At 48.1% G+C, this 22,052-nt stretch overlaps 3 protein-coding genes across 4 annotated transcripts; 2 read left to right on the top strand and 1 right to left on the bottom strand.

Annotated features, from left to right (window-relative positions):
- Positions 1–386: 386 nt before the first annotated feature.
- LOC306831369 (heat shock protein beta-11-like) lies at positions 387–1,688 on the bottom strand. The gene has a single exon (XM_079355441.1). It carries the CDS (start codon positions 1,524–1,526, stop codon positions 873–875), a length of 654 nt encoding a protein of 217 aa, XP_079211567.1. The 5' UTR covers positions 1,527–1,688; the 3' UTR covers positions 387–872.
- Positions 1,689–5,658: 3,970 nt separating this feature from the next.
- Positions 5,659–8,157, top strand: LOC306831871 (early growth response protein 1-like). Its single transcript, XM_079356117.1, has 2 exons — positions 5,659–6,480; positions 6,757–8,157. The coding sequence occupies exons 1-2, from the start codon at positions 6,267–6,269 to the stop codon at positions 7,857–7,859; spliced, it is 1,317 nt and encodes a 438-aa protein (XP_079212243.1). The 5' UTR covers positions 5,659–6,266; the 3' UTR covers positions 7,860–8,157.
- An 8,208-nt stretch (positions 8,158–16,365) lies between these two features.
- Positions 16,366–21,592, top strand: timd4 (T cell immunoglobulin and mucin domain containing 4). Of its 2 annotated transcripts, XM_079356123.1 has the most exons (8): positions 16,368–16,702; positions 18,635–18,813; positions 19,644–19,806; positions 19,913–19,991; positions 20,068–20,147; positions 20,931–21,042; positions 21,176–21,209; positions 21,394–21,592. In XM_079356123.1, the coding sequence occupies exons 1-8, from the start codon at positions 16,639–16,641 to the stop codon at positions 21,403–21,405; spliced, it is 723 nt and encodes a 240-aa protein (XP_079212249.1). In that variant the 5' UTR covers positions 16,368–16,638; the 3' UTR covers positions 21,406–21,592. The 2 variants fall into 2 exon arrangements, with proteins under 2 accessions (XP_079212250.1, XP_079212249.1); XM_079356124.1 differs by lacking the exon at positions 20,931–21,042 and having other exon boundaries at positions 16,366–16,702.
- The last annotated feature ends 460 nt before the right edge of the window (positions 21,593–22,052 follow it).

Here is a 22,052-nt window from a genome sequence, read left to right as displayed (position 1 = left end):
GAGCTTTGGAGGAAAATCAGAGCCGATTTATATAAATGTGACTTGTATCTATTGATCAGTCACTTGGCCATTCGGCGGTGTCACTATAAATGCAGTGTTTTTGAAAGTCACATATGGCCCCTCTAAAATGAGCTCTCATTTGTCGGAATCACAATTCGAGTTCTGGCATTTCAAAATGGCTGCCAAAAATAAAGTTTCAGACGAGCTTTTATATTAGCCTCGTTGTTATTCGCTCCATTTTTTTAGCGGCGTCTTCGGTCTCCTAATCAGCTTTTTGAAATCGTCTCGTGGATTTGACCGAGGCAGACGTCGCTGCGTTCAGGCGCTCTTTGTGTGGTTTCACAATCCTGAACATTTGAATGATGTTAAATTATAACATCATTCAAATGTTCAGGACCTGTATAACATATATGTGGAGGCTTACGGAGAAGATAATCTAATCCTTCATCACATGCCGGAGAGGAAACCAACAAGTCTGAACAAAGTCAGGAAACATCCAAAGTTCATTAAAAAGATGAGTTTTTAATCAAAGTGCGAGTAAAGAACATCAGCGTCATGTTCCCCGTGTTATCAGACGCACAACGCTGAAACTACAAAGATAGGAATATTCATGAGATGGTTCACTCTGTTTGATAGTTATCATTCCAACTGAACAAACGTAACATCGTCCTGTCTCTTTAAATGTGACAAACAGGAAGTGTGAATCTAACTTCATCATGACGTGTCAAATATCACAGACGACCTAATAATAGAGTTCAAATTAAAGTGCAAGTTAATATGAGCTTCATGTCCCCTCCGTCCTTCACAATCGGAAACACACACTGAAACTACAAAGATGGGTGAAAAGAAACGATGGTTCACTCTGTGTGGGTTCAGTTTTTAAGAGGACAGCTCTCTGAGGAGGACGAGGGAGAGGGGACGCTCTCCTCAGCGCCACTGCTGGACGACGTGATTGCGGGGGTCGAGGTGACGTTGATTGGGATGACCCTCTCCTTTCCATCATGCGCTGGTTTTTCCTGTAGAGCCTGGATCTGCAGACGCCCCCCCACCAGCGAGCAGCTGACGGCCTCCGGGTCGACGCCATCGGGCAGGTCGAACTCCTGCCTGAACTCCTGACACCTGTACGAGTATGAGCCCTTCTCGTCCTCCTTCTTCTTCTCTGTGCGGCCGCTCACCCTCAGCTTCCTGCCCACCTGTTTGACAGACAGCTCCTCTGGCGAGAACTCCTGCGTGTCCAGACTGAGGGCAAAGCTGCCCCCGTCCCTCCCCAGCTCCTGGAAGGCGATGGGTTTAAAAAACCCTGCAGAGGAGGAGGAGGAGGAGTCTATCTCCTCAAAGATCTTCTGGTGCAGCCGCTCCATGTACTCCATACTCTGCCTCATCTCCTGCATTTGACGGATCATCTCCTGCTCCAGCTGGAAGAACAGGGGCCGGGTCTCGGGCCAAAGGCTGCGGACCGGCCAGTGCAGGTCCAGGAAGGGCGTCATGGCCATCGGGGAGGGCTGGAAGACTCTGGGACACAACATCCTGATGGTGGCGGTGGAAGAGGTTTAGCTTTCAGATCAGCGGCTTCAGTTTGGAGTCTGGAGTCGGTTTGTGTGATGAGCTTCTCTCAGCTGCTTTTATACCCACACAGGCCAGCCGGAAACTTCCAGCAGCATTCCTGTGTGTGTGTGTGTGTGTGTGTGTGTGTGTGTGTGTGTGTGTGTGTGTGCCCGTGTGCTCACAATCTAAATGCAGCCCGGTTGGTATTCCTTCAGCCGGCTGCCACATGCCGATATGTCTCAGCTTTGTCCTATTTCTGCTGCACGCTCTGTCATGTTCTTTATAAAGCAGGTGAGCACACACACACACACACACACACACACACACACACACACACACACACACATACACACACACACACACACACACACACACACACACACACACACACACACACACACACAAAGAGGGATTGTATTTTTTTATAACTTAATCTCAGTTGTCATTTGCTTTATCAGACCTGTTTGCTCTCAGTTCATTAAAGGTTTTTATTTTTGACACTTTCCCCTCCAGCGTTCTGACAAACATCGTCTGATCATGAGCTCAGCTGTTCTTCATACAGTCATGAACTGCTTACAGACCAATGTAGTGGCGATGTCAGCGCGTTCATCACGCATCATGTTTTGTGTCCTTGATGCTCGCAGACAGAAGGCATCTGTCCTTAATAGACTGGCACAGGAATGAGTCCTAAAACCAGGAAGTGAGTTAGCATGTTAGCTCCATGGGTTCCTAACTCTAAAAGTCTAAATGTGGATTTTGAATGTGTTTGTGTTTAGACTGAAATAAGGTCTGTGGTTAACACAAGCTGAAGAGATGTTGATGTTTTGTTCGACGAGATAAACTACATTAGCTAACCCCTACCTGGGAATTTTAACGTTTTTATGCATACTTAAAACGGCGGTTGCTAACAAGTGGCTAAATGAGGCTACAGTGGTTGTCATGGTGACATTACACGTCATCACGCCGGGAACTCTCTCCCTAATCCTCCTTACAGCCTCTAGTCATGTTTTTCAGTGCTCTTGTAAATATAAGTTAATAAACAACTTACTAAGCTAACGTTTAGCTAGCTTGTCAAAACCGCTGATTAGATCGATGAAGCATAACGGTTGTGACGTCAAAATCAACCGACCACGGTGTAGTTAGCTTGTAGCATAACGTTAGCTTTTTACTTCTCTTGGCTGCATTAACTCTTCAAACTTTATATTTTTGGTGTTCACCTGTAAAGATTATCCAGCTGAACTAAACAGCATCAGAAACGTGTGTTTGACACACAGATTATTTTCTGCAATCATTCAAAATACAATGAAAAAATCCCAAAGGAGAATTCTCGTTATAACCCATGGAAATGATTCTTACTAGGTTGGCCTAAAAAAATATGAAAGTTACAGTGAGACAGGATTTCCAATAAGACTGACCACTGACTGAACTCCAGCACTACCTGCAGGAACATATGTGTGACATCGATTCATTTTTACAGTGTGGTTGAAGGGGAGATATTATGAAAAATCTACTTTTACAGTGTTTTTGAACATTTATTTGGGTAACCTGAGCGTCATCAACCCACAAAATACGAAATAAATCCATCCAGTCCTTTGTACGTGATCGGCTTAAGTCTTACCACACAGAGAAAAATGCTCAGTTTCAAATTTTCTCAGTTTGTGACATCACAAGTTGGATTCTGGTAGGAAAAGCCCCTCCCCTCTCCTGGTATCTCCACCCATGGACTCCACCTCCGGCCTAGAGCTAAACTTTTGCATGGGTCTGCCATTATTATTGTATCTACAGAGGAGTGATGTCTACAGGGAAAACTCAGGGGGCGGGGCTTATTGCATTTAAAGAGACACACACACCAAAACGGAGCGTTCTGAGAGAGCTGGTTTCTACAGGGTCACAAACCTCCTCTGCTGCTTGATTCATGTTATATTTGGACCAAAGACCGGCACAGATGTTTCATTTAGACCTTAGGGGGACTGTTTCAAATGTGAAAAAAGGGGGACTAATATGTCTCCTTTAAAACTATAAAGTAAAGGATTTCTCTGGCTTTGAAAACTGTTGGGAATATTTAAGGTTGGTTTAATATTACTAATCAACAAAAGGTAGGTTTCGTCCCTTTTTTATTAATTTAGACATTTGACTGTACAACTCTACTTATTACACTTTCAATGTGTCAATCAGTCACAGTTAACATGAAGTGAGTAACAGTTAACCGATTGAATCGGCACAACGATGGTTTTTCTTATCTTTCATTTTACAGCGAAACAGCTTCCCGCCCCTTCAAGACGTCACTTAGATTCCGGCCAATCACTTTAAGCGTTGATTCCTTTCCGCCGAATCAGAAGTCAACTGTCGGAAAGACGGATAACAGAACAGACCGCTTCCAGTCGTCGTATAACTCTGAATGTGTTGACTATAAATACTGACAGCTGTAGCTTCCTGTCATCATCCGGGGGATTAGCTCAAATGGTAGAGCGCTCGCTTAGCATGCGAGAGGTAGCGGGATCGATGCCCGCATCCTCCAAGTGTTCCTTTTCCAACCCGTTGCTGAACTGTTCCACCTGAACGTCTCAAGATTTTCTGGGTTTGCAGTGTGTTGAAGAAGCAACTTTTTCCTCTTTTAATGATCATAAATATTGTTTAGAGTTAAATGTGTTCACTGTTAAACTATCCTGACGACAGAAATGAATTTGATTTAAATTGACCTTTAAATGTTTCCTTCATGAACAAATACAGAAAATAAGTCAGAAACAACGCTGAAGAAAAGTTCAATATCCTGTTCAACAACTATATTTTACTTGCTTTTTTTTTTTTTTTTACATCATTCTTCATATTTTATTTGACATTTGCTTCTCATACTTTATTGAAGTACTTGTTATTTTAACTCCATTCATCGGGGCAGCTGAAGGCATATGGCTTAAACCTGTTGGCTTGTTTTTATGAACCTTTAGCCCTGATGAATTAAAGGCTTTTTAATTAAAGAAGTGCCTCAGACTTTTTGAAAAAAAAAACAAACATGCATATACACTTCTCAATATTAACATTTATGAAAATATGACACAACGATCCACTGCGTCATTACACGAGCAAATCTGTGTTTTCAGCTGCGATAAAGCCTAATTTATAATTCTGCGTCGCGTCTGCGCTGTAGCTAGGCGGTCGACGTGGACCCTTATGCGGATCCTACGCAGTGGCTCTACACAGACCTCCAAAAAATCCTGAACCGGAAGGACTGTGATTGGTCCGCTCAGAACGTCTTTTCCGGCAGTGACTTTTCACAAAGGAAATATTAATATACGGTGAAGAAAATCGGCCCACTGACATTCAAAAGTAGCAAAAGTGCATTTTTTCATCCAGGTTCTTCAGTGAGCTAACGTGAGCTAAAGTGAGCTACCTGTAAGTGTGAATGTGAGTGGCTGGTCCATGTCAACCCTGTGATTGACAGGTGACCAGTCCCAGGAGTAACCCCGCCTCTCGCCTCATGACAGGGATGGGATCAGCTCCAGCACGCCTGTATGGAGCCAGAACAGGAGAACATAAATGTGCATCAATACTCTTACAAGTGAGAAGCCAGTTTGACCTGAGGGTTACAAAATGTTTGAAAGTTTATTATTTGCACATATTAAGCCGGCCTCTTCAGAGGGATCTTTAATCAGACATGTGCAGTACATAGGTCATCCACCAGGGGGCAGAAAGTTCCTACAGAAACTTAAGGAGAAGACGTTTGCTGGACTGAGTGATCCCTTTAAAAGAATAAATGGAATCATTTAATATATATATAAGTACAAACTGGCATATTTTTCTATTTATTGTGTTTTATGCATGAAGTATTTGATGTTAAATAGGTTTGCATGCAACTAATAGAACATGTTAGGAATGGTTATACCTCTCTGTGTGATAGTTCACCTGCTGAACATGGCGCGTGCAGGACAGGTACAGTATGAAGGACTTCCCTCCTGAACCAGCCGAGACCTTCTCTGACTTCTGACACCGTGACTGTTCAACCTGCAGCTCTAAGATCAGTTTGACAGGAAGATGCCCATATAAGGCCTGGGGAAGTGATGACGCGGCTGGAAGGGTTCCATGTTACGTAGCAGCCGAAAAAACTGCTCTGCGTCGTGACGTGTCGCGGGGGCTTCCGGCCATGGCGCCTGGCTTAGCACCGTTTACGGGTCCAGTCCGGCCGACACACACTGGACACCGAGCCGCACCTCGATCCGAACTAGATCGGATCCTTTAAGGTCCAGAATCAGAGTAAGAAATGGCGCAAGCTGCAAAAGAGCATCGAGTCAACCCAGTTTACGCGCTCACCCCCCAGACCAAATATGGGCTTCCTCCCTGCCATATATGGAAATCTACGTCACGCAGGAGTCTTTATAAAGCCGGGAATCCTCATTGAAGGATTCTGACGGCTCTGAAGTTCAAGGTGTTTGCACGAGCTCTGAAAACACTGACCGGAAACAGATGTTTATGTTTACTTTTCTGTGATGACCTCATCACAAACTTACTGAAACAATCCTCAACACCCGGGACCAGGACCCGGAGCCGCGGACCCTCCAGCCTTGGAGCACCAGCGGCCTGAGCAGCAGCTTCAACCCGGCCGGAGTGCCTCTCCGCAGGGCATAGCGGCGGAGCCCGACCCGCTCACGTCCCAGGACCAGACCGGCTCTCAGGAACTCCCGGAGCGGCTGAGCTCCACACCTGCCTCCTCCGCCTCTTGCACGGACATGGCAGCAACCAAAGCGGAGCTTTTTCGGTCCGCCCTGCAGATCTCGGATCCCCTAGCCGGCCTCCCGCAGCCCCTCTCCCCGCTGGACGGATTCTCCAAGCTGGAGGAGCTGCGCATGCTGCTGCAGAACGCCGCGGCGGGAGGCTCGCTGCTGGCCGCCTCCGCTGCAGAGGGAGCCGGGCTGCTGAGCGGGGAGCACGGGGAGTACGGAGGTGAGGAGCGGGAGACCAGGGCCGTTAAAACCTTTTAAAAGGTTCAGTCAGATAAAGTCAAACAATATGAAATAAGTTGGATCCTAAGATTCTGGTTAAACTCATTCAAAGTGTTTTTAGATAATATCTGATCTTAATGAGAGGTTTTAATATTTAGTTAATAACAGGAGAGAGTTTTTAATCAGTGCAGGAAGATAAACAGCCAATCAGATCACAGCAAACTTCTGCCAGCTGTTACCTGTCGCTCACCTGTCTCTCTCTCTCTCTCTCTCTCAGACTCTCTATCGGACTTGCTCGACCTGCAGTCTCTCCCCCCTCTCACCCCCCGCCTTCCCCACCTGACCTACAGCGGGCGCTTCTCCTTCGAGCCGTCCACCTCCAGCGGCGGCCTGTGGACGGAGCCTCTCCTCAGCCTGGTCACGGGGTTGGTCAGCATGGCGGCGCCTCCTGCTGCAGCCTGCTGCCTTTCTTCATCTTCATCCTCAGTGACATCATCATCCTCACTGTCCCAGCAGAGCTTCAGCTGCGGCGGCAGTGATGTCACCTCCATCTTCTCTTCGACGCCGACGTACACCACCGCTGCCATCTCCTCCCTCCTCCCTCATGCTGACTCCCAGACGGCGCCCCCAGCTTTCCAGCCACAGGGCCCCCCTCCCGCCTACCCCTCCTCCTCCTCCAGGCTCGGCCTTTCCTCACCTGTCGGGGTACCAATGCTCCCGGATTACCTTCTTCCTCAGGCGCCGCGGAACAGCGAGCTGGTTATTGACCAGAAACCTGTCCTGATGCAGAACCAGCCCCCCCTCACGCCGCTCTCCACCATAAAGGCCTTCTCGTCCCAGACCCAAAGCCCACCCCCACAGGACCAGACCGCTAAGTCCAGCAGGAGCAGGAAGTCACCTGCAGGCCGTCAGTGCAAGACTCCGCCTCATGAGCGTCCGTACGCCTGCCCGGCTGACGGCTGTGACCGCCGCTTCTCCCGCTCCGACGAGCTGACCCGCCACGTGCGTGTGCACACCGGTCAGAAACCGTTCCAGTGTCGAATCTGCATGCGCAGCTTTAGCCGCAGCGACCACCTGACCACGCACATCCGCACTCACACGGGCGAGAAGCCGTTCTCCTGTGGGGAGTGCGGACGCAAGTTCGCTCGCAGCGACGAACGCAAAAGACACGCCAAGATCCACCAGAGACAGCGAGAGCGCAGGACCTGTTCCCCGTCTGCCCCCCTCCCCTCCATCTCCCCTCACACCTCCTCTCCCTGCTCCTCATACTCCTCCCCTACTCACAGCTCCTCCTCCCCCGCCGCCCTGCTCCTCCCACCCTGCGTCCCCTCCTCCTCGCCTCAGCCTGAGCTCCTCCCTCACAGCTCCAACACCTGCTGATGGACAGGAAGTCACCTGTGACCTTTGACCCCTGACTGAACTGACTGAACACACACTTCAGGTCAAAGGTCAACACAGGTGCGTGTTGATTGGTTTGTTTGGAGCCTCCTCAGCCTCTGTAGTTCCTGGACGATGTGAGAAAGACTCAGAGAGGAAGCAGCTGATTGGAGGAGGCTTCATGTGTTTCACCTACTGTGTAGGTTCCACATGTTTGTATGTTTACATTGCAGCTCAGTGTTTGACTTTCACTGAACGTTTGTTTTTTAAAGATTAAAAGGTTTACTTCCTGTTTTTCAAACTCAGACTTTGATTCATGAGATTTACACTGTCGTTCTTTTTTTTTATCACTCTGAGTATCCAGCACAGATCTACATCCTGCAGCAGGTAAACAGGCTGTAACATCCTGCAGCAGGTAAACAGGCTGTAACGTCTGCAGCAGGTAAACAGACTGTAACGTCTGCAGCAGGTAAACAGGCTGTAACATCCTGCAGCAGGTAAACAGGCTGTAACATCCTGCAGCAGGTAAACAGGCTGTAACATCCTGCAGCAGGTAAACAGGCTGTAACGTCTGCAGCAGGTAAACAGGCTGTAACGTCTGCAGCAGGTAAACAGACTGTAACGTCTGCAGCAGGTAAACAGACTGTAACGTCTGCAGCAGGTAAACAGACTGTAACGTCTGCAGCAGGTAAACAGACTGTAACGTCTGCAGCAGGTAAACAGACTGTAACGTGTCTGCAGCAGGTAAACAGGCTGTAACGTCTGCAGCAGGTAAACAGACTGTAACGTCTGCAGCAGGTAAACAGGCTGTAACGTCTGCAGCAGGTAAACAGACTGTAACGTCTGCAGCAGGTAAACAGGCTGTAACGTCTGCAGCAGGTAAACAGACTGTAACGTCTGCAGCAGGTAAATAGGCTGTAACGTCTGCAGCAGGTATGACATTAAACCTGTTTAGAGTCCAAAGAAAGATAAGATGTCAGATCAGATAAAATATGATCATGAAGTATTTATCTGATCATCAGGATCAGACATGTTGACAAATGTGAATAAATAAAAACAAGATGACATCAACAACCAATGAATGCACAGCATGCACGCGGTCTAAGAGAAACATGACATTGACGACCAACATTCAAACTGAAAAAGAAAGGAGGAGAACACAAGTTCAAAGTCAGTATGTAAACACACTCACAAAACACACACACTTACACACTGGTATTTATGTCAGCAGTAAATCCAGTGTGTGTGTGTGTGTGTGTGTGTGTGTGTGTGTGTGTGTTAAACAGCCAATAGGATCAGACTTGGCTCCCGAAAGGAAAGAATAATTCAACTTTCGCCAAATATGGAGTTTCCTGTTGCTGCAACGGACATCCTGACACCCAAACAAGGAACTTCCTGCTCCTAGTGCCAAGCCCTCCTCTGGCGGGACGCCCGGACTCTGTGTGTGTGTGTGTGTGTGTGTGTGTGTGTGTGTGTGTGTGTGTGTGTGTGTGTGTGTGTGTGTGTGTGTGTGTGTGTGTGTGTGTGTGTGTGTGTGTGTGGTGTGTGTGTGTGTGTGTGATGCAACAACTAGTCATTCAGGGATGGCAGGTTGTCTCACAGATTACCTGCAGCCTGTGAGGAGGAGAACAGTGGCTCCCTCTGCTGGTCAAACTCTGTCAGTGTTTGATAATATCTTATTTTAAAGCAGATGTTTGAAAGTTTAGTGTTGTAGTCCGTCATGTTGGTCTCAAGACCACTTTGAGAAGGTCTCAGACAGGGCGGACTGCAGACCACTGGTCGGCTATTGTGTTTTCATAAACAGTGCAACAGCGCCACTCGGTCTTATACTGATATGTTGTGGTTAAAAGGGGTACTGCACTCGGATCCTTCTTGACTCGTAGTTTATGTAAAGGGTAATATCTGTTTATTTGCAGTGAAGTACTCTTTGTTATTTATTACTGTAAAGAAACGGTCATCCTCCCAGTGAAACAGCCGTTCACTAAAACGCACGCACGCGCGTCGTGGCCACAGGATCACGTGATCAGACTGATCTACAGTCTGTGTAACGCGAGAGTCAGTTTAACCAAAGAGTGAAGAGGAGCGGACTGCACAGGTGTGTAACTCAGGTGGGTGTCACGAAGAACATGATTTTAAGGTTTCAGATTAAAACAACGATGTGTTTTAATCGATTGATTGATTGATTGATTAATTTACGGAGTCAAATTACGTCAAGACAGAGCCTTACATTGTAAATACTGGACGACTCTGAAACTCTGTGTGAAGAAAATGTTTACCCAACACGACGCAGACAAATTATGTTTCAGTAGATCGGACTGAATTAATCAACTCTTAAAGTTGAGCTGGAACTTCTTTGTTCTCTGTGAAACGTGTGATGGATGTGAAAGTATTCACTAAAGCAGGTTTCTTAACCATGAAGGGCCGCGAGCGCCACCTGCAGGGCCGCGAGGGGATAATATGTTTGTGTCTGTGGGCCGTGATCGTTGGCCTGCAATATACTCTCCGACCACCAGAGGCAGTAACGCGCCAGTTAGAAGTAGGCCAACATGGCGAGAAGGAGAAGAATATTTAGCTAATAGCTGAACGTCTACGGAGAAGTGACCTCTGCTAGCTGACGACCTTGACTGACGACACACGATGTCTCATATCAAGGTTCTGTTTATACAACGAGCTGCTGAAGCTCATAGCTCAAGTGAATCCGCCGCCATTGTTGTTTGTTTGTTCTGGACTACTGCGCATGTCCAAATATATGGGGGGGGAGGTGTGGTGACGTCATCGCAGCCAGAGAGTTCACTCTGTTTCGTTCACATGGCTGCGATACCCCCCCACCTCCCCCCCCATCAGTTTCACTCCACCCTGGAGGTCGAATTCAAAAGCTTGCGTTTTCACCCCCGTGAAACACCGACGCCATGTGAACGAAAGACCGATCCGATACTCAAATGTTTTACTGTCACAGCGTCTCCGTGGAAACGGCGCCTGAATCTGAATGGAAACGTAATGGAGAGGTTCTTAAAACCAAAAAATAATGACAGTAACGGGGGGGGGGGGCAGCGCTACTCAAAACAGAATGCTCTTTTTAATTCCTACAAATCTACCTAACTTCATGGAGCACCTCATTTTATTGCTAAGTTTATATTGTGTTACTTATTTGACAAACATGCACTTAAACATGGTTTTATATGAGCAAAATTAATTAAATGATCTTGTTAACTTGTGCAAGGTTTTCTCAATCAATCAATCAATCAATCTTTATTTATATAGCGTTAATTCATAACAGGCGTTATCTCAAGACACTTTACAAAAAGCAGGTGAAGGGGTCTGGGCAGGCCATCCTCGTGGGAGGGGGGAGGGGGGGGGGGGGCGGTCTGGGCAGGCCATCCTCACCAACAGTCCCAAGGAACCTAAGAGAGCTCCGGAGCTCCCAAAAAAAGGAGAGGCATAAAAGGCATTATGCATAATTAGCCTATGTATAGGTTATATATTGATTAAAAAACATACAAATGAAGAACAGTATTCATTATTACAACATAGTGACACAAATAGCTATTAAATAAAAATGACCTCAAAAGTTAAATCAGAACCATTCACTCGATTGGGCCCCAGACCACCTTGCCCTGACAATGTTGGGCCCCAAGGTCAAAAAGGTCAAGAAACCCTGCACTAAAGTGTACATGACTGTTGTCTGGTCAGAGCCGTCATCCAAGGATGTCCATCAGTTTCCGTAGTGTAGTGGTTATCACGTTCGCCTCACACGCGAAAGGTCCCCGGTTCGAAACCGGGCGGAAACATGTTTTTTGACCATCCTGAAACAGAAGACGGGCTCTGTGAAGGCAAACATACAATATAAGAACGGGTTGGTCGACATCTACGTTTGTATAAATTATTCCAATCCAAAATTACCAACATTTATTTTAGGGTAACGTTACATGAGATACGATTGGCCAATTTATCACCTCAATGGTTAATTTTTCTCCAATCAGGAAGTCAGCTCTGTGAGAAGATTGCACACATTTATAGGTGCAACATTATTCTGCATATTTGTTCTTTTTTTTTTGAGCATATTTTAGTTCACTTCAGTTATATTTATGTTTTTATGTTCTGGATGTTTGAGCTATTTTGCAGCTTGTGTGTTTTTTTTTTAATTGTGTTCAGTATTTTGATAAAAACCAGCCGAGGTTGCAAATGTGTGTTTTAGCTATTGGGGGAAAAAATTCCTGAGAGTTATGAAGGCGTGAGGTGGTATCATTTGATGTAATGTTTGATATGTCCACCGGAGGGCGCTCCAGCATCACTTACACTACATGAGCTGAACTGTGTTATCAGTCTGTTTCACCAAACATTGTTAACTGTTACCTGTTTCAGAACTAGCTAAAGTCCCAGTGTTGATATTTGTCTTTATTGATTAGATTGCAGGAAGTCTTTGGCACACGGTCTAAATGATACACACACGTTTCAGTTCAGGGTCCTGGTCTACGAAGTGAGTTCAACATATCCAGGATCTCTTTGTGTGATCTGACTTCACTAACCTGACATAAGACATCGTGCTTCACAGCCAACCCAGAGAGTTTCAGAGAGCGCGTTCAGGAAGGAAAATCGGCGAGCGTTAACGTTCAAACGGCGGCTTATTGTCTTTGTTCCATCATGAGTTCAAATCCTGCTTCGTAGTCCAGACCTCTGATCCTCTCTCTCCGACACCCGTCTGAAGGACAAGACGTTTTTCTTCCTCACTTTGTTTACAGTGTAAGAGTTTATTATAAACATTACGGTCGATCCTCTCGACCAATCAGAGGCTGTGTTCTAAAATCCCGCGTGCCACACGTTCGTCCTCTCTCGCTGTGAGCTGACCTCATGTTTGAAAAGTGACGCCTCTCATTGGAGGACGAGGCCTTTATTCATTTATTGGGCCTGAAATAAATATGGAGGTTTTTGTTGTGTTGAAAAGTCACTCCTCGCCGGCTCCGCCCCCTCAGCAACGTTTAGTTATTTTAAAACGAGAAATGATCGAAGATCGGGCGTCTTGGGTGACATTATTTGTTGCACGTTAAGATGACGTTACGTTTTCAGATCTGGTTTTGGTGACGGCCGTGATTTGAACGAGTGAAGAAGATTCCAGATGTTTGTTTTATCGTCACACAGACAGAAAGGTCAAAATGCTCCGATTGTCTCATTTTGGGGTAAAAGTCGAAACTCTGCCGTGAATAACCGATCCTTTGTGTGTGTGTGTGTGTGTGTGTGTGTGTGTGTGTGTGTGTGTGTGTGTGTGTGTGTGTGTGTGTGTGTGTGTGTGTGTGTGTGTGTGTGTGTGTGTGTGTGTGTGTGTGTGTGTGTGTGTGTGTGTGTGTGTGTGTGTGTGTGTGTGTGTGTGTGTGTGTGTCACTAACAAAGTCCTCTTGTCCTTAGTATTTCCTCGCTGTAAACAGTCAGTGTCCATCAGCAGTCTGTAGCTCCGCCCCCTTGTGGTTAAAATGAGTACTGCAGTCTAAACCAGTGTTTTTCAACCTTTTCTGAGCTGGAACACTTTTTTCATTGAAAAAATCTCACGGCACACCACCAGTCGATAATGTTAAAAAAAATGAAACTATGTAGCCCATATTAACAATATAAAGTAATTCTTGTGTTTATTTGGTATCAAATAAACACAAATACAAATATTTCTACTCACTCAGTGTGAAACCTGGGCTTGTTTGGATGAACACAAAGTTGATATCCTGGCAGGAATTGAAGAAAGACACACACGAAGCTCTTCCTCAACAGCTCTCAGTCTCTCTCTGTTTTTAGTTTGTATAGCAGTGAAGCTTGAAAAGCTCACCTCACACAGATATGTCGTGGAAAATGGGAGCAAAGTCAAAATAGCTTTGTTTGCCAGAATAGGGAACTCCTTGGCAGTAGCCAACCAAAAACTATCCAAAGGTAGATCTGCAAAGCTCAGCTTTAAACCACTGTCTCAGTTCAGTTAGGTCCTCCTGCTCCTGTAAAGTCATGTCCTTTCCAACAACTGATGCTGAGCTATAAGGGTCCCTAACCCAGTCAAGGCATTCAGTGAAGGCTGAAGAGAAATAAAATGACATCAAATGTTGAACTATTATCTCACACAATGCAGCAGTGTTAACATCTTGCCATTTCTTGGTGAGTGGAAACATTTCAAGGTTGCCAGTTTCCACATGTTGCCAGAGGTGCAGCTTTGAACAGAATCCATTTATTTTATCTGTACTTGTAAGCAGGTTTTCATTTCGGCCTTGCATTCGTGTGTTCAGTTCATTCAGGTGATGAAAAATATCTGCCAGGTATGCCAGCCCTGCACACCACTCTTGCAAGCTTCACTTGCAAGCAGCTTTGCGTCATCGGACCTCTCATTGGTCAGAAAAACTTTAAGTTCCTCCCGCAGCTTCTGCAACGTGGTGGCTAGCTTTAAGGGCTCTCTCATTTACCTTTGTGGTTTTTCTCATGAAAGTTGCCTGTTTCTCCGTGTGTTCACGCAGGCGAACAAAATAGTCCACATTCTTGTTTTGAAGCGAGGGGTGTTTCGTTTGGAGATGGCGTTTAAGCTTACTTGGGACCATAGAACTGTTGGATAGCTTTTCACCACACGCCAAGCACAGCGGAGTTTGTGCCGTTGCATCCCCGGTGTAAGTAAATCCAAATGAAAGATAGCTTTCGCTGTATTGCCTCCAAACTTTGCTCGAGCTCACAGTCTTTGCTTTCTTTTGACCTCCACTTATACTAGGGCCTTCATCTGGGTCCCAATTTTGTCCAGGGTCCAGTTCGGAGTGAGCTTTTTTCTTTTTCAAAAACTTCTCCATCACTGTTACCGTATATTCTCGCTAGCCAAAATGTCACTGTCACCGCCACCTGTCACATCAATGCGTCACTAATTCTCTTGTCTCAGAGTACAATGCAATTATCTACCTGCTGCCACCTACTGATATGGAAGAATATTACATGATAACTCTGCCAGACACTTGACAGCACAGACACTCGACTTCTTTTTTAGACCAATTAGGTGAAATTTGACCACACCTGACAATGTCTCGCGACACACTAGTGTGCCGCGGAGCACTGGTTGAAAAACACTGGTCTAAACTCTAATCTTCACAGAGAGCTGTCTCCCCCTCCTCTCACACAGGTCAGCATGTGGTGGACACTGTAGCTTCAGTGTTTAGCCAGCTCTGCATGTGGTGGACACTGTAGCTTCAGTGTTTAGCCAGCTCTGCATGTGGTGGACACTGTAGCTTCAGTGTTTAGCCAGCTCTGCATGTGGTGGACTCTGTAGCTTCAGTGTTTAGCCAGCTCTGCATGTGGAGGACACTGTAGCTTCAGTGTTTAGCCAGCTCTGCATGTGGTGGACTCTGTAGCTTCAGTGTTTAGCCAGCTCTGCATGTGGTAGACGCTGTAGCTTCAGTGTTTAGCCAGCTCTGCATGTGGTAGACGCTGTAGCTTCAGTGTTTAGCCAGCTCTGCATGTGGAGGACACTGTAGCTTCAGTGTTTAACCAGCTCTGCATGTGGTGGACACTGTAGCTTCAGTGTTTAACCAGCTCTGCATGTGGTGGACACTGTAGCTTCAGTGTTTAGCCAGCTCTGCATGTGGTGGACTCTGTAGCTTCAGTGTTTAGCCAGCTCTGCATGTGGTGGACTCTGTAGCTTCAGTGTTTAGCCAGCTCTGCACGTGGTGGACACTGTAGCTTCAGTGTTTAGCCAGCTCTGCATGTGGTGGACACTGTAGCTTCAGTGTTTAGCCAGCTCTGCATGTGGTGGACTCTGTAGCTTCAGTGTTTAGCCAGCTCTGCATGTGGTGGACACTGTAGCTTCAGTGTTTAGCCAGCTCTGCATGTGGTGGACACTGTAACTTCAGTGTTTAGCCAGCTCTGCATGTGGTGGACATTGTAGCTTCAGTGTTTAGCCAGCTCTGCATGTGGTGGACACTGTAGCTTCAGTGTTTAGCCAGCTCTGCATTTGGTGGTCACTGTAGCTTCAGTGTTTAGCCAGCTCTGCATGTGGTGGACACTGTAGCTTCAGTGTTTAGCCAGCTCTGCATGTGGTAGACACTGTAGCTTCAGTGTTTAGCCAGCTCTGCATGTGGTGGACACTGTAGCTTCAGTGTTTAGCCAGCTCTGCATGTGGTGGACACTGTAGCTTCAGTGTTTAGCCAGCTCTGCATGGGTCTGTAAAGCTTTCTGCGTTCTAACCTCTCTCCATGTTTCATCTCCAACATTGATCCTAGTTTGAGCAGCTTTCTGCTGCTGGAGCTTATTAGAAACATGCAGAGGCTTTTTAGCTCGGGTACAATCACTTCTATCTGAAGCAGTTCCACTGCCCGCTTCCATCGCTGCAACACCTGTTCACCTGATAACTGCTCTCATATCTGGCAAACCCAGGGGCGTCCAAAACGGCCGTGTGAGGGGGGGGGGGCTGCTGTCTGTAATGACAGAAAGGTGTTCATCAACTATGTTTTATGAGCATTAATCTTAAAAACATTTGTCCCCCCCGCCCCACACACACACACACACACACACACACGACAGGAGATCCTATGATAATGAATGAATTCAGTGCTTGTGAAGAAATTCCTCCAAACGTCAGATTTTCTCACTTCTAACCCGCTGAATGTTTCATGAAGACTGCCGACATTCACAACACCAGAATCAATGAAGTCTTCATTGTACAGACACACAAACGCGCTGTGTGTGCGGGTGTGTGTGGCCCCTCCCCCTGCAGAGTCACACTGTGTCATCGTCTCACACGGGACAATAAGCACACACACACACACACACACACACTGACAGGATGGACGCCGTCTCGCCTCGCTGCTGTCGCACGCTGCACACCTTCATCATCCTCGTCCTGTCAGGTGAGAATCAGAGCGATGACATCACAGCACAGACTGATGACATCACAACAACAAGGGAAGTGTTCAGATAGTTTTTTTTGCTCTTAAATCTCGAATCAAACTAAAAAAATACTGAAGTAGAAAAATGTTCTTCTGTGTCTCTTTAACTTTTTCCGACTCGAGCGGCGAGCAGGATTCACTCTTTTAGTCATCGCGTCAAAAAGTCGTCGTTCAACCCTAAAGAGAGAGAGAGAGAGCGCCCTCGCTGCTCGTCAGGGTTTGGCAGCAGAGACGTCTGCTTTTGTTTTTGTTGCCGTGGTGTCGAGTCAGAGTCACGCCACCGACAGCATCGTGTCCTCACAGCGCCGGACCACGACGTCTGAGCGCCTGCTGGAGCTCAGCTGTGACGAGAAGACGCGGTCGATGAAATCACGTCTCTGTGAGTTCATTTAAACACCTGCAGAAAACGTCCTGCTAGTTTCACTCTGAGCGACTGTCTGCACGCCACCTCTACAGACTGTCTGCACGCCACCTCTACAGACTGTCTGCACGCCACCTCTACAGACTGTCTGCACGCCACCTCTACAGACTGTCTGCACGCCACCTCTACAGACTGTCTGCACGCCACCTCTACAGACTGTCAGCACGCCACCTCTACAGACTGTCTGCACGCCACCTCTACCGTCTCTACAGACTGTCTGCACGCCACCTCTACCGTCTCTACAGACTGTCTGCACGCCACCTCTACCGTCTCTACAGACTGTCTGCACGCCACCTCTACAGACTGTCTGCACGCCACCTCTACAGACTGTCAGCACGCCACCTCTACAGACTGTCTGCACGCCACCTCTACCGTCTCTACAGACTGTCTGCACGCCACCTCTACCGTCTCTACAGACTGTCTGCACGCCACCTCTACAGACTGTCTGCACGCCACCTCTACAGACTGTCTGCACGCCACCTCTACCGTCTCTACAGACTGTCTGCACGCCACCTCTACCGTCTCTACAGACTGTCTGCACGCCACCTCTACAGACTGTCTGCACGCCACCTCTACAGACTGTCAGCACGCCACCTCTACAGACTGTCTGCACGCCACCTCTACCGTCTCTACAGACTGTCTGCACGCCACCTCTACCGTCTCTACAGACTGTCTGCACGCCACCTCTACCGTCTCTACAGACTGTCTGCACGCCACCTCTACAGACTGTCTGCACGCCACCTCTACAGACTGTCTGCACGCCACCTCTACAGACTGTCTGCACGCCACCTCTACCGTCTCTACAGACTGTCTGCACGCCACCTCTACAGACTGTCTGCACGCCACCTCTACCGTCTCTACAGACTGTCTGCACGCCACCTCTACCGTCTCTACAGACTGTCTGCACGCCACCTCTACCGTCTCTACAGACTGTCTGCACGCCACCTCTACAGACTGTCTGCACGCCACCTCTACAGACTGTCTGCACGCCACCTCTACCGACTGTCTGCACGCCATCTCTACAGACTGTCTGCACGCCACCTCTACAGACTGTCTGCACGCCACCTCTACAGACTGTCTGCACGCCACCTCTACCATCTCTGCAGACTGTCTGCACGCCATCTCTACAGACTGTCTGCACGCCACCTCTACCGACTGTCTGCACGCCACCTCTACAGACTGTCTGCACGCCACCTCTACCGACTGTCTGCACGCCACCTCTACCGTCTCTACAGACTGTCAGCACGCCACCTCTACAGACTGTTATAGCTTCATGTAGACGACTCTGCTGCTTCTTCCCCTACTTTTTGTTCTAGGTCACATCTTACTGCAGAAGACTCCGCCCCCTTCTTTCAGCCTCACGCTGTGGCTGAATAACTGACAAAATGCCGTGATTGATCTTTATTTATATTTGGACCTCTGGAGTTGTGTCACTGTGTGTTTGTCTTGTGTGTGTTTGTCCATGTTTGCAGGTCTTCACTTGTCCTCAGTTTCCTCTTTTAAAGTGACGGAGGGGGGCGTGGCTTCTCTGTCCTGTCAGTACTCCGTGAAGCGTTTTGGTCTGAGTCGGGTGTGTTGGGGTCGAGGCTGCGGGACCTTCTGGTGCAGCAGCATCCTGGTGCAGACCGACGAGAACGGCATCATCTCCAAGGTCAGGATAAAAACATTGTTGAAGAGCATCATTACTATCAATAAGGCGTGTAGCTGACATGATTGACAGGTGGGCGTGGTCTAACGGTTTGTCAGGAGGCTTAAAACCCGCCTCAGCTCTCAGCCTGTCGTTAGCTTGACTCAAAGTTAGCCTGAGACAGCATTTCCAGCACGGAGACCGCCATCCATGGGACTTCAGCGCCCCCTGCAGGGACACACGGGGGACTTCAGCGCCCCCTGCAGGAACACACGGGGGACTTCAGCGCCCCCTGCAGGAACACACACGGGACTTCAGCGCCCCCTGCAGGAACACACACGGGGGACTCCAGCGCCCCCTGCAGGGACACACGGGGGACTTCAGCGCCCCCTGCAGGAACACACGGGGGACTTCAGCGCCCCCTGCAGGAACACACAGGGGACTCCAGCGCCCCCTGCAGGGACACACGGGGGACTTCAGCGCCCCATGCAGGAACACACAGGGGACTCCAGCGCCCCCTGCAGGGACACACGGGGGACTTCAGCGCCCCCTGCAGGGACACACGGGGGACTCCAGCGCCCCCTGCAGGGACACACAGGGGACTCAGGCATCAAACACTCATATATCAGGCCACAGCAATCCTCTTTATTCTCACACTTCAAGCTTAGTTTGAGGTTTGATTTCAACACAGGTCAGAACACTTTCGGTCCGACGCTGACGCTTATTAAGCTAGCTCATGCTAACGTTGAGGTGTGTCAGTTCGGGAGAATCCTGGTCTGTTTGCCACGAACCTTTCGGAGGATTTCATTGAAAGAGAGATCAAGCTGAAACACTCTGACGCCTCCCTGCTGCAGGTGGAGGACCGGTACAGACTGACCGGGGACGTCCTGGACGGACAGATGGATCTGGACATCGTGAACGTGAGGCGGACGGACAGCGGGCCGTACTGTTGCAGGGTGGACATTGACGGGATCTTCAATGACAAGAAGTCCATCATGAACCTGCGGGTGGTGAAAGGTGAGCTGTGTTGTTTGTCTTCCTCCTGTTCTTATTGACCGCTGTAACCAGACGTCTCTCTGGTCATGTGACTTACTCAGGTTTCCTCTGTTGTTTTCCTGCACAGCTCCGATCACCAAGTTCTCCTCCAACGACTACCACGACACCAACAACCAATCAAATCACAGAGCCGTCGACCTCCACAGGTGAGACCACCCCCTGCAGGTGATCCTGAAGGACTGCTTCAGACTTTAATGTCCGGCTCGTTGTGTCTGGTTGTAGTGAACTGGAGATCCCTGCTGTCGTCACAGCTCGAACTGCTGAGGAAGAACTCCACCCTGCTGCGCTCCGACACCGTCACCGTGAGTTACCGCCAACCAGAGCTGTGAAAGACTGACTCGCCTCCGCAGAGACACTAAAACCCTGTTTTTCCACCAAGCGGGTCCGGTTCAGTAAAGCCTGATCCTGTTTGCGTTTCCACAGCCACCCGTGTCACATTTGGTAGGCGGCGTGTAAGCCTGCTACGTCATAGCAGCTAATCGCTAACAGCTAACCCGCTATTAAATTCAACAAACGTGACACAAACAAAACCAACGAAGAAGACATCCAGCAGTCTCCTCTGTCACATGTGACTCTTTATTACTAAACTCATCCAGCTGTGTGTCAGAGAAATACAGACCAATAAACAATCTGTTTAAACACGGCGGGGTTGTGTTTACCGCTGTCACACAGGAAGTGACTATTCTTTCGACCAATCAACAGCCTGCAGTGTTTAGCTCCACCTTTTAGGGCGGATCGATATTCTTGGCCCCCCAACGGAAGGGTCCAAAAAGTAGGACGGTACGGATCAGTAATTTGGGGATCTTTCCCGGGTGCTGAACCGAGACGAACTGAACTGAACCGCTCGGTGGAAACACGGCTTTAGATTTCAATTATCCGCTTTTCTATTTATTTTAACTGTTGTAATGTGAGATATAGCTACAACTCTACTAAATAACATCTCTCTCTCTCTCTCTCTCTCTCTCTCTCTCTCTCTCTCTCTCTCTCTCTCTCTCGCTCTCTCTCTCTCTCTCTCTCTCTCTCTCTCTCTCTCTCTCTCTCTCTCTCTCTCTCTCTCTCTCTCTCTCTCTCTCTCTCTCTCTCAGGGGGAGGACTCTCTTCCCTCTCTCTCTCTTCAGATCAATGTTCCCGTCCTCTCTCTCTCCCTCACTGTGATGTCCATCGTGGCCGGAGTTTTCCTCTTTCTGGCCTTCAAACGTACGTTGTCTCTCTCTCTCTCTCTCTCTCTCTCTCTCTCTCCCCCCCCCCCCCCTCTCTCTGTCCCCCCCCCCAGTATTCCACTGAAGCCGTCTTTATTTCAGTGACTTTCTGCTCTCGTGTTTTTCTGCAGGTGGAATCTACAACAGAGCCTTGAAGGCCGACTGGTGAGCTCCCATAAGCCCTTTCATTCATGACCTCCATGTTGAATTTAAAGTGGCCGATGTGTGGGAGGAGCTCTACGAGCTCGCCGCCCAACACGATCGATCGACCGATGACGCAGTTGGATCTGAATGATTTCCATCTGGGATGAATTCTTCAGATTAAGAGTCTTTAACTTGTTGTTTGCAGTTTGTCGTCTGAAGAGCCGCCTCACATCATCTATGAGATCCGGATGAGACGACCGGTCCAGGAGAACATCTACACTCTGGACTGAGAGCCTCTGAAGACGCTTCCTGATGAAGTTACAGTGTCTTTACTGCATGCAGCGTCTGACTTTAAACGTTTTCTGAACAACTCACTGAATAAAAACATCATTCACACTCACAAATCTACGTGTCCCTCGCACTTTGTGACATGAAACTAAACTGACAGTCCGTGAAAAGATCATGGACTCACTGCAGGAGACAGACTCTAGTGGTCACTGGAGGAACTGCAGCTGTAAAGTTGGACATTTTAACATAGAGCTCTATGGAGACTGACTCACTGCAGGAGACAGACTCTAGTGGACACTGGAGGAACTGCAGGCTATTCCGATGTCAGTGTTAGCTTTAGTTTCAGCCCTGTAGGTTAATACTTGTTTGTTTCTTCGTGAGTTTGTGATAAGAATTCAAATGTTTAAACTTGTGTAAACCTGTCATCACGCGCTCTCGTCAGCTCACCTGTCTGCTGCGAAACACGTCCTCCCGTGTCTGTCAGGTGTTCGCTGTGTGTGTTTAATCATGTCACAGCCTGGAGTGTGTGTGCGCCTCCTTGTTTAGAGAAGCCTGAGGGGGAGGTGCCATGACACA

Source organism: Symphodus melops (genome assembly GCF_947650265.1).
Source record: "Symphodus melops genome assembly, chromosome: 11".
NCBI classification, from domain to species: domain Eukaryota; kingdom Metazoa; phylum Chordata; class Actinopteri; order Labriformes; family Labridae; genus Symphodus; species Symphodus melops.
This window is presented reverse-complemented; position numbering and strand designations above follow the sequence as displayed.

Excerpts from the sequence above, each read along its gene's own strand:
- timd4 (XM_079356123.1), top strand. The coding sequence starts at position 16,639 with ATGGACGCCGTCTCGCCTCGCTGCTGTCGCACGCTGCACACCTTCATC. Across the intron at positions 19,992-20,067 it reads AGAGCCGTCGACCTCCACAG|TGAACTGGAGATCCCTGCTG; the intron begins GTGAGACCACCC and ends GTCTGGTTGTAG. Across the intron at positions 21,043-21,175 it reads CCTCTTTCTGGCCTTCAAAC|GTGGAATCTACAACAGAGCC; the intron begins GTACGTTGTCTC and ends GTTTTTCTGCAG.
- LOC306831369 (XM_079355441.1), bottom strand. The coding sequence starts at position 1,526 with ATGTTGTGTCCCAGAGTCTTCCAGCCCTCCCCGATGGCCATGACGCCC.
- LOC306831871 (XM_079356117.1), top strand. The coding sequence starts at position 6,267 with ATGGCAGCAACCAAAGCGGAGCTTTTTCGGTCCGCCCTGCAGATCTCG. Across the intron at positions 6,481-6,756 it reads GGAGCACGGGGAGTACGGAG|ACTCTCTATCGGACTTGCTC; the intron begins GTGAGGAGCGGG and ends TCTCTCTCTCAG.